General features: G+C 43.7%; 3 protein-coding genes across 3 annotated transcripts; all 3 read left to right on the top strand.

Annotated features, from left to right (window-relative positions):
* Positions 1–535: 535 nt before the first annotated feature.
* Positions 536–4,442, top strand: LOC310797361 (lysophosphatidic acid receptor 4-like; the record flags this gene model as incomplete). Its single annotated transcript, XM_083659732.1, has 2 exons — positions 536–1,368; positions 4,439–4,442. The coding sequence occupies 2 exons, from the start codon at positions 536–538 to the stop codon at positions 4,440–4,442; spliced, it is 837 nt and encodes a 278-aa protein (XP_083515858.1).
* A 2-nt stretch (positions 4,443–4,444) lies between these two features.
* On the top strand, positions 4,445–6,238 carry LOC310797360 (G-protein coupled receptor 35-like; the record flags this gene model as incomplete). The annotated part of the gene is made up of 2 exons (XM_083659731.1): positions 4,445–5,286; positions 6,223–6,238. The coding sequence occupies 2 exons, from the start codon at positions 4,445–4,447 to the stop codon at positions 6,236–6,238; spliced, it is 858 nt and encodes a 285-aa protein (XP_083515857.1).
* A 2,676-nt stretch (positions 6,239–8,914) lies between these two features.
* Positions 8,915–9,820, top strand: LOC310797359 (G-protein coupled receptor 35-like; the record flags this gene model as incomplete). The annotated part of the gene is made up of 1 exon (XM_083659730.1): positions 8,915–9,820. One exon carries the CDS (start codon positions 8,915–8,917, stop codon positions 9,818–9,820), a length of 906 nt encoding a protein of 301 aa, XP_083515856.1.
* Between the last annotated feature and the right edge of the window lie 8,416 nt (positions 9,821–18,236).

The following is an 18,236-nucleotide window of genomic DNA, read 5'->3' as shown; positions in this document are numbered from 1 at the left end:
AATCTATGTATAATTCTTAGCTGCATCGACCACAGTCTGTTGCACACAGAAATTCTTTTGGCATTATCAAATATATCACACCAGTCCTCGTCATCAATCTCCACCTCAAGGTCCCTCTCCCATGTCTGCTTGGTGGCCAGGGTGTTCAGAGTAGAGGTAGACCTTAATACGCTATAAAGAAAACCAATAAAACCTTTACTTGGGCCAAGTAAGAGTACCCTTTCGACCTCAGAGATTTCTATATTTGTTGTTAATGTTGTACGCCGGAGTATGAAGTCCCTCACCTGCAGAAACCGTCCCTTTTCTTTTAATTACCACTGGGTCAGTACATCAACTCAAGGGATGTTTTTCTGTGGTTATTAAAATAAAAATTTAGATTTTGAGTCCTAGAAACGAGCAAAGATTTCCCCTTGAAATTATGAGTTATGAGTCAGTCACCATATCTTGTTATTCACACCTTCCCCATGGCAGCTTCCGCTTCTGCGAATGCTGATTGCTTTTCACTCTGATGCATTATTACCACTTACAGATAAGCATGTGCGTCACCAACTCTACTTGCCATGTGGACGTCCTGGTGGGTGTGGCCTACACCCCCTTGTTTCTCATCGGCCTCCTGGTCAACGGGGCCGCTCTGTGGGCCTTCGCTGCCCAGCGTGCCTCCTGGACAGACTCCCACATCTACATGCTCAACCTGGCCGCCGCGGACTTCATCCTCATCCTCTTCCTCCCCTTCAGGATCTACCACTCCTTCTTCTGCCTGAGTAAAAACTTCCTCTGCACTGTCCTCATCTCCACACATTACATCAACATGTACGCCAGCATGCTGACCAGCACGGCCATCAGTGTGCATCGCTGCCTGGCTGTCAAGTTCCCCCTGAAGGCCCGAGCGTGGAGGAGGAGGAAAGAGTTGGCGTTTGCCGTGTGTTTGGCCATATGGGCGCTTTTGTTGGGGGTATGTTTCGCGTACCGCGAGTCTAACTACCCCGATAAACTGTTGACGTGCTATGAAAGATGTGAAAAGGATAACCCACTCCCGTTTGGATTGCGTCTGACTCTGCTATGTGCATTTTTCATCATTCCACTGTTGATCATTGTGTTCTGCTCCAGTCAGATCATATACACTCTGTCGAAGGATGACGACAACAAGTCAGCGGAGAAGAAAAACATTATCGGCATAGTAACAGCAAATATGATTGTTTTCATTGTCTGCTACACGCCGATCAATCTCAGAGTCTTTGTCCCACCAGACAGGCTGCCCGGGGATACGCTGGCATATGTGTATCTAAAGGTGTCCGAATGGATCGCCACCACAAACTGCTGCTTGGATTCTATTAGCTATTACTTTTTGTTGAAAGGCTTTTATAGAGGGTATGCACGTGACGTCACAGGGGCAGAAGTCACTGCGGGGTCACGCCCACTGAGTGGCAGTAGTGTCCTCTAGAGAGAGAGTGGCATCAGCAAGGGACAAAAATGCCAGATTCATTAGCCAATGAACAGCCAGGAATGGGTCTCGCGCTACTTTTGCATGCTAAAATAAAGCTGATAATTTACAATTTGATTCAAGGGGGGGGAAACCCTTTCAGAGTACAACACAAACTGTCTATTTTGCTGCAATTTGACAGTGCTGCTTAATCCAGGACCTTACTTCCTGGAACTCTTGAGAGTAAAATACTGGTCCATTGGAGTGAATGGAGATGTCGGGACTCTTCTATCTACACGGCTCTGAGTGGCAGCAAGACTGATTTTGAATGCAGTAAAATCAGCCTAGATAAATGACACCTGCTGCTCCAAACAACCTGCTGAACGTTTTGCCCATAGCTTTTGCCACTCAGTCCTGATTGAAGGGGCGTGTTCCAGTGGGAAAGTGACGTCTGTGCATACAATCTATTCATAAATCAATGGGACTGGACTAACTGCTGTCAAAGGTCCCATATTATGTTTGTTTTAGCAGTCTAAAACATTTCTCAGTGGTCTTTAAAATAAGGCTATGAATTCTGTTGCAAAAAAAAACATACAAACCCAGGCTCTGGGGCAGGGGTGGGCAACTTTTTTTTCCTGAGGGCCATACTGACTTACATCAAGTAAGCGAAGGGCCACACATTGGAGATCATACCTGCCAACACTCCTGATTTTCGCGGGAGTCTCCCTATTTTTAACCCTCTCTCCCGTTGTGATTGGTAATTTCTTGTTAATCTCCTGATATAATAGTGATACAAATCCAATGGCTGTAGCAGATGAGATTTATTAACATCATTATGCCTTTTATTGAGTTTTTGGGGGTTGTTTTCTTTTTCTTTGAGTCCGGCCCTGGGGCAAAATGCGGCCCCAGCGCCGCATTTTGCCCCAGGGCCGCAAGAAATGACTGTAGAACAGTAATTTCTTACACATGAGATTACTTTTAGCCTTTTAGTCATAAAGATGATTGAAAGATAGCCTATTCAATATTCCAGACTGAAATGCTATAACAGAAGTGGAGTATTGGCCAGAATGACATGAACATTTGGACACTCTGTGACAGAACATGTACAACCTAATCGCAAATATGCAAATTACTCCCGTTGTGACAGGAAGTAATTTAGGTTGAAGGATGACTAAAGAAGCCTATATATGTATGGGTAAGAAAAACTTGTTTTTCATAATATGGGACCATTAACTTAACCTGTTCTCGCGTAGTGTAACGTTACCGTTACACTACGATAGTACTAGGTTGCATCTTGCATCCATTAATTGCATTAATGGATGCAATTAAAATATGCTGTATAATAAATGTTTTCCCAAAAGAGATGTTTCTCTGTTGTCTCTATGTCACTCTATTTGTTGTGATTGACAAGCAAACAGACACAACTTGTAGAGTCGACCAAGATTTGCATACACCGTCCATGCACATTGATTTAGTTATTTTCAACACGGCGTCAGTTGACCAGACAGAAGTTTTGATGCTGTGGCAAAAGCTGGTTGTACATCGGGTTGTCATAACAACTCTGTTCTATGTGCTTCAAACCACGCTTCAGACAGAGGCTGAGGAAGAGGCGCCCAAATTAGTAACAAAACCACAATATTAAAATATCACCACATCCTCTGTGAGATAGGAGATGATGCTTAAAACCTATTGGTCTTACTTGGAGTGTAAGTTCAGTGACAGCTTCAGCACAGCAGCACCTCTTGTTTGGTGAGTGTTAAAACAATATACAAGTAACATAAGTTTATCTGATTTTTGTTAAAGTGACTGTTTGGAAGTGATGATGAGTTAGAAGGTAAAGTTAGCCTGTCAGAGTTAGAGTTCAACATTGTCTCCTTTAATGGGCACAACATGAACGCTCTCTGAGAGTATTAGGGAAGTGAGTTCTCAAGATCTCAAAATCTGTATAAATCTAAAGTTTGTAACTGAGACAATTGTAAATTGTAAAGAAACTTTTAGGGAATAATGATTATAGCATGTTTAAACACTACATCTAATGATCTGCTATGATAGCATTCTTGAGGGTAAAAAAAAATCATGTTTTTGATTATGTATGTAGGCTATCGTATGTATGTATGTATGTATGTACTGTATGTAGGCAGGGCCGATTTTAACCTGCTACATTAGGGTGGGCTGGTAGGGGGCAACTTTGGCGGTAGGTTGCCAGAGGTTGTGGGTTCGGGGATGGGGATTAAGTTGCATTATATTCTAATTTATAAAGAACGATTTGAAGCAGGGTGTAGAAGCCATTTCCAGAGTTAAGTGTAATGGGTACACCAAATTGTTCCAGTAGGAGTCAGCCACCTACTTGTGACAGGTTGACAGATATGAGAAGATTATGTTCATTATGTTTGTTTATATGGGGGACCAACAACTTATTTTACATGTATTTACCTTATTGGTATTATAGTGCTGTTCTGCATGTTAATTACATTGCTTCACAATGTTGACATGTTGGCACCATGGGTGAGTCGGGTGTGCAGTTCAGTGACCCCCTCTGACTTGATGTGTGCGGGTGAGTGTGTTCTAGTGCAATAAATGGTATTTCCTGTAGTCTTGTGTTGTTAGTAGCAGGATCTGCTACTAAAACGGAGATAATCTCTCTCTGCCTGTTATTGCCACTGCCAACACTTAGCTTGTTACAATATTTTCTTAACTTTTGATTGGGTGGGCAAGACTCATGTCTGGGTGGGCTTAGCCCACCCCTGCCCATAGCTAGATACGGCCTTGTATGTATGTATGTATGTATGTGGGTCAGTACATCAATGGATGTTTTTCTGCGACCCAGTGGTAATTAAAATAAAGAAAATTTGATTTTGAGTGCTAGAACTAGCAAAGATTTGCCCTTGAACTTGGGCGTAAGATATGGCTCACCATACTGTAGCTTGTAATTCACACCTTCACCATTGCAGCTTCCCCTTCTGCAAATTTTTTTTTTTAAATAAATGCTGATTCTTTTTCACTCTGATGCACTTACAGATAAGCATGTGCGTCACCAACTCTACTTGCCATGCAGATGTCCTGGTGGGTGTAGCCTACATCCCCTTGTTTCTCATCGGCCTCCTGCTCAACGTGGCCGCTCTGCGGGTCTTCATTGCCCAGCGGGCCTCCTGGACAGACTCCCACATCTACATGCTCAACCTGGCTGCCGCGGACTTCGCCCTCATCCTCTTCCTCCCCTTCAGGATCTACCACTCCTTCTTCTGCCTGAGTAAAAACTTCCTCTGTACTTTCCTCCGCTCCACACATTACATCAACATGTACGCCAGCGTGCTGACCAGCACGGCCATCAGTGTGCATCGCTGCCTGGCTGTCAAGTTCCCACTGAAGGTCCGAGCGTGGAGGAGGAGGAAAGAGGCAGCGCTCGCCGTGTGTTTGGCCATATGGGCGTTTGTGTTGGGGTTATGTTTCGCGTACCGCGAGACTATCTACCCAGACAAACTGTTGACGTGCTATGAAAGATGTGACGAGCACCCATTCCCTATTACATTCATTCTGCTTATGCTATGTGCATTTTTCTTCCTTCCACTGTTGATCATTGTGTTCTGCTCCAGTCAGATCATATACACTCTGTCAAAGGATGATGACAACAAGTCAGCGGAGAAGAAAAACATTATTGGCATAGTAACAGCAAATATGATTGTTTTCATTGTCTGCTACACGCCGATCCATGGCAGCTTTCTGTTAAACTACCTTGTTGACCCACATGCAGACTGGGGACATACACTTACACACGTGTATCTGCAGGTGTCCGATTGGATCGCCACCACAAACTGCTGCTTGGATTCTATTAGCTATTACTTTTTGTTGAAAGGCTTTTATAGAGGGTATGCACGTGACGTCACAGGGGCAGAAGTCACTGCGGGGTCACGCCCACTGAGTGGCAGCAAGACTGATTTTGAATGCAGTAAAATCAGCCTAGATAAATGACACCTGCTGCTCCAAAGAACCTGCTGAATGTTTTGCACATAGCTTTTGCCACTCAGTCCTGATTGAAGGGGCGTGTTCTGGTGGGAAAGTGACGTCTGTGCATACAATCTATTCATAAATCAATGGGACTGGCATACCTGCTGTCAAGGGTCCCATATTATGTTTGTTTTAGGAGGCTAAAACATTTCTCAGTGGTCTTTAAAATAAGGCTATGAATTATGTTGCAAAAAAACACACTATCCCAGGCTCTGGGGCAGGGGTGGGCAAGTTTTTTTTTCCTGAGGGCCATACTGACTTACATCAAGAAGCGAAGGGCCACACATTGGAGATCATACCTGCCAACACTCCTGATTTTTGCGGGAGTCTCCCTATTTTTAACCCTCTCTCCCGTTGTGATTGGTAATTTCTTGTTAATCTCCTGATATAATCCAATGGCTGTAGCAGATGAGATTTATTAACATAATTCTGCCTTTTATTGAGTTTTTGGGGGTTGTTTTCTTTTTCTTTGAGTCCGGCCCTGGGGCCGCATTTTGCCCCAGGGCCGCAAGAAATGACTGTAGAACAGTAATTTCTTACACATGAGATTACTTTTAGCCTTTTAGTCATAAAGATGATTGAAAGATAGCCTATTCCATATTCCAGACTGAAATGCTATAACAGAAGTGGAGTATTGGCCAGAATGACATGAACATTTGGACAGTTATTCAGCGGGTATCTTGCATGTTGCATTCAGGTGCACTGTTTGTTTGTTTGTTTGTTTTTTGTTGTTGTTTGCAATTCCATGCGGGCTCTATTTTGCCCATGTGTTCTCTGGGGCCTCACCATCCTCTCAGTTTCTCCCCTCATTAATTATGCACTGTTCTGAGTGGGCGGCGATGCTATGATAATGAGCTGCTGATCTGATTGGCCGCCTAATCGCCTGGGTGGGGGGGGGGGGGGGGGGTGCAGATGCCGAAGAACTCCAAAACCAACATGGCAGCTCCTTGTAGAAGAAAACTCTGTGACAGAACATGTACAACCTAATCGCAAATATGCAAATTACTCCCGTTGTGACAGGGAGCAATTTAGGTTGAAGGATGACTAAAGAAGCCTATATATGTATGGGTAAGAAAAACTTGTTTTTCATAATATGGGACCGTTAACTTGAGATAACATTGCTGTATAATAAATGTTTTCCTAAAAGAGATGTTTCTCTGTTGTCTCTATGCCACTCTATTTGTTGTGATTGACAAGCAAACAGGCACAACTTGTAGAGTCCACCAAGATTTGCATACACCGCCCATGCACATTGATTTAGTTATTTCAACACGGTGTCAGTTGACCAGACAGAAGTTTTGATGCTGTGGCAAAAGCTGGTTGTACATTGGTTGTCATAACAACTCTGGGTAACACCTTACAATACTGTAACACAAAAATTGGGTAGTTACTGAGGAACGAGTCAGGAACGAACCATTAGTTCATGAATAGTTAATAGGTAGTTCCTTAATGGTAGTTACTTAAGAACTGACCATTAGTTACCATGTTAACGAACCAGTAAGTAATGATTACTTCCTTAAAAATATTTCTTTTTTTACTTTCGCTAGTTCATGAGTAGTTAATGGGTAGTTCCTTAATGACCCTTAATGGTAGTTCCTTAAAGATCCTTAATGGTAGTTACTTAAGAACTGACCATTAGTTACCATGTTAATGAACCAGTAAGTAATGATTACTTCCTTAATTTTCTTCCGCTAGTTCATGAGTAGTTAATGGGTAGTTACTTAAGAACAGACTATTAGTTACCATAGTTGTTACTAGGGAATTAATCATTAGTTCATGATTACTTCACCATTAGTTACCATATTGGTGCCCCCTCAAGTAAAGCAGGCCATCATACTTAGTTGGTACTAGGGATGAACTCCCTAACTACCCATTAACTACTTATGAACTAGCGGGAATTTTTATTTTTTAAGGAAGTAATCATTACTTACTGGTTCCTTAACATAATGGTCAGTTCTTAAGTAACTACCATTAAGGATCTTTAAGGAACTACCATTAAAGGTCATTAACTACCCATTAACTACTCATGAACTAGCGAAATAAAAAATAAAAAAAATATTTTTTTAAGGAAGTAATCATTACTTACTGGTTCGTTAACATGGTAACTAATGGTCAGTTCTTAAGTAACTACCATTAAGGAACTACCTATTAACTATTCATGAACTAATCATGAACTATTCATGAACTAATGGTTAGTTCCTGACTAGTTCCTCAATAACTACCCATTTTTTGTGTTACAGTATTGTAAAGTGTTGCCCAACTGTGTTCTATGTGCTTCAAACCACGCTTCAGACAGAGGCCGAGGAAGAGGGCCCAAATACGTAACAAAGCCACAATATTAAAATATCACCACATCCTCTGTGAGATAGGAGATGATGTTTAAAACCTTTGACTTTGTAGAAAATGCTCCGTAATGGCCCACCATCAGGTCTGTTCTTGGGGCAATTGACGCCCACCAACCAAGGAGCCCACGAGGCAATGATGATCATCGATGATGATGTCAGAGTTCACCTCGTGAGGTCATCGGTGATGTCAGCGTTTCCCCTGCGAGGTCATCAGCGATGTCAGATGGTCTAGGCTGACTGTGATGGCAGACATGACTTTGTGAGGTCATCGATGATGTCATACTTTCCCGGACGTTGTGACATCACCAACGATGTCATACCTCGATGTGGGGGGTTGCAGTGTAAGTTCAGTGACAGCTTCAGCACAGCAGCACCTCTTGTTTGGTGAGTGTTAAAACAATATACAAGTAACATAAGTTTATCTGATATCTGTTAAAGTTACTGTTTGGAAGTGATGAAGAGTTAGAAGGTAAGGTTAGCCTGTCAGAGTTAGAGTTCAACATTGTCTCCTTTAATGGGCACAACATGGACGCTCTCTGAGAGTATTAGGGAAGTGAGTTCTCAAGATCTCAAAATCTGTATAAATCTAAAGTTTGTAACTGAGACAATTGTAAATTGCTTAACACTTTTAGGGAATAATGATTATAGCATGTTTAAACACTACATCTAATGATGTGCTATGATAGCATTCTTGAGCATAAAGAAAGCGTTTTTGATTATGTATGTAGGCTATCGTATGTATGTATGTATGTATGTATGTATGTATGTATGTATGTATGTATGTATGTATGTATGAATGAATGTATGTATGTACATGGTATGTACATGGTATGTATGTATGTATGTATGTATGTATGTATGTATGTAGGCTATGTATGTATGTATGTATGTTTGTACTGTATGTATGTGGGTCAGTACATCAATGGATGTTTTTCTGTGACCCAGGGGTAATTAAAATAAAGAAAAATTGATTTTGAGTGCTAGAACTAGCAAAGATTTGCCCTTGAACTTGGGCGTAAGATATGGCTCACCATAGCTTGTTATTCACACCTTCACCATGGCAGCTTCCCCTTCTGCAAAAAACAAACTAAATAAATGCTGATTACTTTTCACTCTGATGCATTATTACCACTTACAGATGAGCATGTGCGTCACCAACTCTACTTGCCATGCGGATGTCCTGGTGGGTGTGGCCTACATCCCCGTGTTTCTCATCAGCCTCCTGGTCAATGTGGCCGCTCTGCGGGTCTTCGCTGCCCAGCGGGCCTCCTGGACAGACTCCCACATCTACATGCTCAACCTGGCCGCTGCCGACTTCGCCCTCATCCTCTTCCTCCCCTTCAGGATCTACCACTCATTCTTCTGCCTGAGTAAAACCTTCCTCTGTACTTTCCTCTTCTCCACACATTACATCAACATGTACGCCAGCATGCTGACCAGCACGGCCATCAGTGTGTATCGCTGCCTGGCTGTCAAGTTCCCCCTGAAGGCCCGAGCGTGGAGGAGGAGGAAAGAGTTGGCGTTTGCCGTGTGTTTGGCCATATGGGCGGTTGTGGTGGGGTCAGTTTTCGCGTACCGCGAGTCTAACTACCCCGATAAACTGTTGACGTGCTATGAAAGATGTGACAAGGATAACCCACTCCCGTTTGGATTGCGTCTGATTCTGCTATGTGCATTTTTCATCATTCCACTGTTGATCATTGTGTTCTGCTCCAGTCAGATCATATACACTCTGTCGAAGGATGATGACAACAAGTCAGCGGAGAAGAAAAACATTATCGGCATAGTAACAGCAAATATGATTGTTTTCATTGTCTGCTACACGCCGATCAATGTCAGCTTATTTGTCCCACCAGACAGGCTGCCCGGACATACGTCTGCACACGTGTATCTGCAGGTGTCCGAATGGATCGCCACCACAAACTGCTGCTTGGATTCTATTAGCTATTACTTTTTGTTGAAAGGCTTTTATAGAGGGTATGCACGTGACGCCACAGAGGCAGAAGTCACTGCGGGGTCACGCCCACTGAGTGGCAGTAGTGTCATCTAGACTAGAGAGAGAGTGGCAGGGCCGCTGGAAGTCATTTTAAGCAGGGGGTGCTGGGAGGAAGGGACTCTCGGTGGGGCCCGCTAGGGCCCCGCCGAAGAAAAAAAATGACGTTTTTTTTTTTACATTTTTTTGCCATATTTAGAGGAATATCTCATTTTAAATTAACATTAGGATACTATTGTGATGTAATTATTCAGTATTTTCTCCTTTTCTCACTCATTCAGAGCAAAGAGGGAGATATATAGCATGATGATAATGCTCTATATCTCCCTATTTGCTCTGAATACACCAGTTAACATGACACAGACTTAACATGACAGAAATATTATCAGCAAACTTAATGACTAGACTAACTATTCTGATCTGAATGGCATATATCAAGAAACATTGACTCCTCTCTTTGCTGTATAGTGGGAGGTGCATTTTTGAGTAGGCTATTAAAATAGCATGTCAAGTTCACATTTCTTTATTGCCAGATTAAACAATTCGTATTGGTTGTTGGTTGGTTCAACACAACATGTGCGTGCATGCGCGCTTCTTCTTCTTCTCTATAGCCTACAAGCATGTAACTTCCTTGATTGTTATTGTTGATAATTCTATTTAAATAGGCTACATTTTCATTTCCCGAAACATTCTTAAACAAGAAAGGAACATAGTGCACTGCAAAATATTTTTAATTACATTTGTAAAAAAAAAAAATTTTTTTTTTTTTTTTTTTTTTTTTTTTTTTGTGTGAAAAAATCTAGGGGGTGCTGCAGCACCTGCAGCACCCCTACTTCCCGCGGGCCTGGAGAGTGGCATCATGGACATATTATAAGATGGACTGAGCATTGGTCCCGTTCAGTGAAGCCGCTGCATGTTAGATCGCCGCTCTGGCGGTTGAATCCAGTATTACGCTTAGTTCACACAGACAACCTACGCCTTGCCTTGCCTCAACCCACGCCTACGCCGAGCTGGGCGTGAACCTGTTACACGCTTTTGCGATCACACCGCATGCCTTTTGCACGCCGAACCTGGAGCCGAGTCACAAGCGCCTCTCCTCTCTCCCGACTGTATTTTTTCACGTGTTGTCCAGAATTGTCATGGGTAGCCTCTAGGTAAAATAAATCTGATATATTTAATGTTCTATTGATGCTGGGTATGTATAACCAGGTCTGACTATAGTCGGACATTTTAGAGAGGTGATCTAGCAAGAATATGTGCTGGCACAACAACATTGTCCATCTTGCTTCTTCGGTCGCTATTCTCTTTCATGAAGATTTGTTTGCCGACGGGGAGAAAGCCCCACGTGATAGCCACCCGTCAATCTCTCTCTCTCTCTCTGCTCAACACTGTTGTAACTCCATTTTATTTTGAAATTCAGTTGACTTTGCCATTTCCGACGGATATTGTCGCGTTTTCCTTTCATGGCTTGACAGAAGAAGTCTGCCTGCACGCGCCTTGTCGGCTTCAAAATAGAACTCACGCCTATTCGATAAAATCGGCGAGGCACAGGCAAGGCGTGGGTACACGCAGGGTTCACGCTCAGGCGGCCGGTGTACACAGCCTCGTTGACTAAAACGGACGCCTATTAAAAAGCGTGGGTAAAGGCAAGGCATAGGCAAGGCTTGGGTCGCCGGTGTGAACCCAGCCTTAGGTCACAAGGCCCGCCTCCCCATGTTAGGGGATGGGAAAATCACAACCGAAATAATCACAGTATACGTCAGATAATTTTTTTCCAAAGGTGGTTTGTATCATTTTAGATAGTCATTATCATGCTAATGCCTGTGCAAGTGGTTATTTTTCTGATCAGTTTGTTTTTAAGTAGTTATTTGACATATAAATGTCATGCCCAGGCCACGGTGTGGCCTGCTCTGCCTGCTGTGTGATTGTTTCCTGAGGAGCTAGGCTCAGTGGACATTCAGTGATGTACTGTACAGAAATTGATTGTTGTGTTTGTCTGCTGTGTTGTGTGTGGTATTTCCTGAGGAGCTAGACTCGGGGGACATTCAGTTGTTTGCTGTACAGGGGTTGGTTGTGTGGTGTTTATTCCTTGTGTAGTCTCTGTCTTCTCCCCACCTGTTCATGTTCCCTTGTTAGTCTGCCTTAATTCCTCCCACCTGTTGCCTATGTGTCTCGTTAGTCTGCCCCATTACCTGAGTTCTCCCCACCAATCAGTTCTCCCATTTTGCCCTGTGTTCCTGCCTTCCCAGCTGTCCCTCATGTGTCATTAGTTACCTGTCTATATATTGTCTGAGTCTGTGTGTGTGGTGTTTGTCGGTTCATTGTCTATCTGTTCCCCGGTGTGGTATGTATTAGCAACCCTGTCCCAGTGTTCTGTGTGATTTGACATTCTGTTCTTGAGAATAGCCTAGCCATGCTTAGCCAAGCCTAGCTAGTGGGTTTTGTTTTGTTGTTGAATCATTCAGTAAAGACTTATCTTCTCATCAAATCCTTGCCTGCCTGGTCTGCCTTGCCTTGCCTGCTGCCTCTCTCTCCTCTGCATTTGGGTCCACACACTACACCATCTAACCATACCCTAACAATAAAAAGGGATAAAAATCAGCACATCAACTTTCACACAAGGGGAAAACGCACACTGGACCAGTGCTACACAAACATCAAACACTGCTACAAGGCTACACCCTGCCCCCCCTTCGGCAGATCGGACCACGCCTCCATCCTGCTCGTTCCCAGGTATCAACAACAGCTCAAGCGACACCCCCCGGCCTTCCGAACCACCCACTGCTGGTCAGACCAATCAGAGGACATTCTGAGAGACTGTTTCGACCAAACAGCATGGGAAGAGTTCAAGGCTGCAGGAGATCTGGACGAATATGCAGACACAGTAACAGGCTTCACTCAAAAATGCACAGAGGACATAATCCCCCAAAAAATAATCAAAATAATGCCAAACCAGAAACCCTGGATCAATAGTGACGTCCGGGCAGCCCTCCACGCCAGGACCACCGCCTTCAACTCTGGCCCTCCAAACCACTTTAAAAAGAGCACGGAGAGAATATGGCAGGCAGCTGGAAGCAAAACTGGACTCCAACAACCCCAAACACCTGTGGAGAGGCCTCCACGCTTCCACAGACTTCAAAGGGGAAAAACAGCAAAACAACGAGTCACCCACCCTGCCAGACGAACTCAACGCGTTCTACGCCAGGTTCGACTCCTCTGCCAGAGCACCTCCCCTCCCCCCCCCCCCTCCCCCCCCCTCCTCAGGGACTTCTACAGAGGCACCATTGAAAGCCTGCTGACTGGCGGCTTCACCACCTGGTACGGGAACTGTACCACCATGGACCGCAGGGCGCTACGGAGAGTGAGACGCGCGGCCCAGCACGTAACAGGATGTGAGTTGCCAGATCTGCATGAACTGTATAAACAGCGGTGCCTCAGGAGGTCCCTGAAGATCATCAAAGACACAAACCATCCCCACAACAGCCTGTTCTCCCTGTTACCCTCAGGGAGAAGATACAGGGTTCCGAAAGCACGCACAGATCGCTTGAGGAACAGTTTCTTCCTGCAGGCCACGAGACTCCTTAACATACACAAATAGTGTAGTAGCCGTACTGTACCGTACTGTAGCTGCTACCATTACGTATGTCTAATGTTTAATTGTATGTTTAATAAGGAATATGCTATTTGCACCTGTATGTCAAATACGCCGAATTTAAAATGTTTAAGCACGTCTAAAGTATGCACACGACACGTGCACCTATGTGCAGTGAATATGCCACTGTCTCTGACTTGTCTTATCACTATACTGCCTTATTGCTTGTTGTGTCTCTTGTTGTTTTTGCACTCATATGCCCTGTTATATTTGTACTATGTTGTAAACGGAGTCCACAGCACAAGAATTTCACACGTGATACTTGTACCATGGAGTGACAATAAAAATCTTGAATCTTGAATCCTAAAAATGGATGATTGACAGCTGTGGCAGCCAGTCTCAAGCCGTCATTGGCTGGACAGGCTCTGCACATTATAGATCTATCGTCATAGACAAGACACACGGCTTCATGTTATCTAACGCTCCCTGGAAGTCGGGTGGCTCATGGGTTGGCTGTGCTGGCTACCAGACATCAATGGACCGCAATAAAAAGAACATTGTTTTGAGAAAGGTGCACGAGTAATTAACGTTGGTTGGGGACTGAAGTAAGTTCAGAAAATATGTGTTTTATGAGTTACTCCAGCTACGTTATAGGTACACAATGGTTTTAACATGCAGGCTAGCAATGGCGTTAGCCGCTTTCGCTAGTCAGCTGTTTTTCATTATTTATCGGCTTAATATAACTTAACAACCGATAACGATAGCTGGAATAACACAATAATAGACACATATTTTCAGAACTGACCAGGTTGTCCAACTGACAGGAAATGTGTTTTATAACGTTAACTCCCGTCCCGGGTATAAGATGAGGCCTAGTAGTACACAACCACCATTAGCTCATCGCTAACGGGTTAGCATCACATACAAACAGACGTTTTATTTTTTGTAGGCTATTAAAGCAACAAACGTTTTTATATGCATATCTCGGGGAAATGCTTTGACTGTGGGGATGTTCGTTCTTCACAAGCTCCTCTCTTAGTAACGATATACCAGGCATAAATAAGATATAGCTCAGTGGGATATACAGAGTCGGAGAGTAGACCAGGCAGCCTGGCTCATGCACTGGGCTAACGTTAGGTTGGACTGCCCTACACACACTGTACCGGGGGGGTACAACAACGTAGCCTCACGGTTAGATTTGTTAAACCAACATTTGCACCAAAAGAAATGTAATCATAAAGTTAATCAAAATGCCACGGAAACATTAGGCTAATCAACACAGAGCTGTTCATCCGAGAATTTCCCCCAGTGAGAGGCTGAGAGCCAAGCAGCCCAGGCTCCTCTTCCGGGCTGCTCTCAGAGCACGGGCTGAGAGCAGCCCGGAGGTCTGACTTGTCTGGCTGATACAACTCAATCTCCGACAATGGAAATCAGATTTTCGTACAGGCGTCATTTTGATAAATTGATCTCATAGTGGGAATCTTCCTGGTTACTTTTGGCGAGACAAAAAATATTACAACTTAAATTGCAATATTTAGCTAGACTGTATATAAATATGCAACGCACTGTGCGCATTCTAGAAACAGCAGCTCTACATAAGAAAGTTCAGAGGGGCGGGGAGCCCACAGGTTCTAAATCAATGGAGCTACTGCGCAGACTCTGGTTCACTGATCTGGCCGGATTTTGGCTTCAATAAAACATACAGGGAGGAGATAGGGACACTCCCTCCATTCATATATCTCAGTGAGTGGTATCAGCGTAGGACCAAAATGCCAGACTCATTAAGCAATGAACAGCCAGGAATGGGTCTCGCGCTACTTTTGCATGCTAAACTAAAGCTGATAATTTGATTGAGATTGAGAGATTGAGATTAACTTTATTGTCACTTCATGGTACAAGTATCACGAGCGAAATTCTGCTTGGTTCGCTCTCAGAGTCGGAGAGCAAAACCGGGTCGCCATTGAACAGCGCCAGCAATTTGGATTGGACAAAGCATATAAATAACTCAGAATTCACATTATTACTAGTTAGAAAAAGTAATAAAGGCACACTTCAATATTATACAATACAGATACATTTGTTGTAAATGTACAGGGTTACCAGCAAAGACAACCCACACCACGACACCAGGGAGGCTGCCATTACAGCGCCGGTTTGGTTCATCGTGGGAGGGAAGGGGGGGTAGGGGGGGGGGGGGTGTTGCAAAGCGGGGGGAAGTTGCTGGAGGCGGGGGGTGGGGTTTAGGGGAGGGGGGCGGGAGGGGGGGGGGTTTGGGGGAGTGCGTGCGTGACCGTGTGTAGGCCTGTGAGTCCTTAAAGTCCATGGGTGTTTGTGTGTGTGTGTAGTCTGAGCCTCCTTCGGCTGAACACAGCGTTGCTGTGGAGATGGCCTCGTCAATTCAGACCAGAGTTCAGGCGTCAGATGTCGGGGCGGGGGGGGTGACGTTGGAGACGCAGATTGCACTCAGGGCTTCAGGAGAGTTTTGCTGCTAGTGTCCTTGACAGCTTAGCAGGTGGCCAGATTAAATCCGTTTGTTTTGGTTTTCCCCGGTGGGTGTAGGATCAACAACATTCCTCACACGAGTCAGTCCTGAGCCTCGGTTTTAAACACTTCTGCGCAGCGGCAGTGATATCTCCAAGAAGTAATCCATTTTTACGATTCAGATCAGAAATCGCAATAGTCCAAGTACTCACTGCCCCGCTCATCTCGTTTATCGTGACGTGCAACCTAGGGTCAATGACTGCTGTCTTCCCGTATCCCGCGGCGGTCCCGTCTGGGCAGAGGGGGGGCCTCCCCGGACCCCACAATAATTTTGCCGAATTCGTTGAGAGACCAGCCATATAATCCATATTTGTAGTTTCGAAGAGACAAATGCAAGATTGGCTCCAGGCAGCAGAAGCAGAGGGATGAGGGGGAGAGGGAAAGGGAGGGAGGACTGGAGAGAGAAGAAATGCGACCGCCTCCGTTGAAAGCTTGGGGGAAGAAACCCTTTCAGAGTACAACACAAACTGTCTATTTTGCTGCAACTTGACAGTGCTGCTTAATCCAGGACCTTACTTCCTGGAACTCTTGAGAGTAAAATACTGGTCCATTGGAGTGAATGGAGATGTCGGGACTCTTCTATCTAAACAGCTCTGAGTGGCAGCAAGACTGATTTTGAATGCAGTAAAATCAGCCTAAATGACACCTGCTGCTCCAAAGAACCTGCTGAATGTTTTGCCCATAGCTTTTGCCACTCAGTCCTGATTGAAGGGGCGTGTTCCGGTGGGAAAGTGACGTCCGTGCATACAATCTATTCACAAATCAATGGGACTGGCATACCTGCTGTCAAAGGTCCCATATTATGTTTGTTTTAGCAGTCTAAAACATTTCTCAGTGGTCTTTAAAATAAGGCTATGAATTCTGTTGCAAAAAAACCCACACAAACCCAGGCTCTGGGGCAGGGGTGGGCAAGTTTTTTTTTTCCTCAGGGCCATACTGACTTACATCAAGTAAGTGAAGGGCCACACATTGGAGATCATACCTGCCAACACTCCTGATTTTTGCGGGAGTCTCCCTATTTTTAACCCTCTCTCCTGTTGTGATTGGTAATTTCTTGTTAATCTCCTGATATAATAGTGATACAAATCCAATGGCTGTAGCAGATGAGATTTATTAACATAATTCTGCCTTTTATTGAGTTTTTGGGGGTTGTTTTCTTTTTCTTTGAGTCCGGCCCTGGGGCCACATTTTGCCCCAGGCCCGCAAGAAATGACTGTAGGAAAGTTGTTTGTACATTGGTTGTCATAACAGCTCTGTTCTACGTACTTCAAACTGACAGAGGCTGAGGAAGAGGGCGCCCAAATAAGTAACAAACTTTGCAACCCCACCAAAATACCACACCTTCCCATCACACCACATCCTCTGTGAGATAGGAGATTATGCTTAAAACCTATTTGACTGACTTGTAGTGTAAGTTCAGTGACAGCTTCATCACAGCAGCTCCTCTTGTTTGGTGAGTGAACAATATACAAGTAACATACATTTATTTGATATTTCTTTTAAAGTTACTCTTTGGAAGTGATGCGTTGGAAGGTGACGTTCAACTCTGTTTCCTTTAATGGGCAGAACATGAAATGAAAGCTTTCTGAGAGTAACAAGGGAAGTGAGTTCTCTAGATCTCCTAATCTGTATAAATCTAAAGTTTGTAACCCAGACATTTGTAAATTGTAAAGAAAATGCTTAGCACTTTTAAGGAATAATGATAATAGCATGTTTAAACACTACATCTAATGATGTGCTATGATAGCATTCTTCAGAGTAAAAAAGCATGTTTTTGATGAAGTACCGTATGCATGTATGAAACTATGGTTATGCTGCTGACAAAATATGAAAGTACAGAGTGTGATGCTTCAAATTGTATCAAATGTTTACAATCAATAATAACTGGAACCTGTGTGTTTCTTGTATGAACATGAACACATGCCTCTGTGGTTTGTAGACATAGGGCTATATTTTACGCCCAAGTTCAGGGGCAAATCTTTGCTAGTTTCTAACACTCAAAATATCCCCTTTTCTTTTTCTTTTTTTTTTTCTTTTTTTTTTTCAATAATATTTTTATTCAGTTTTAAATTTTACAAGACAAGACAACGACAAAGACAAAAAACAAAAACAAAAAGACAGGGCAGCTCAAACACTTCACAGGTTAGCAAAGACATAGATGTGGACAACAGTAAAGAAACGGATGGACAAATGAATGAGAATACAATAAAATAAATTAAATTAAATTAGATGTACAAGGCAAAAGGCAATACTTAGGTGGCAATATCACTTCGGTTGAGGTATCCAATAGTCAGTGTCTCTGCTAGGTTAGGGTCAATATATTTCAGGTAGGGCTCCCAC

The sequence above is a fragment of the Poromitra crassiceps genome (genome assembly GCF_964638095.1).
Source record: "Poromitra crassiceps genome assembly, chromosome: 23".
NCBI classification, from domain to species: domain Eukaryota; kingdom Metazoa; phylum Chordata; class Actinopteri; order Beryciformes; family Melamphaidae; genus Poromitra; species Poromitra crassiceps.
The sequence above is the reverse complement of the archived record's forward strand: the minus strand, read 5'-3'. Positions and strand labels throughout refer to the sequence as shown.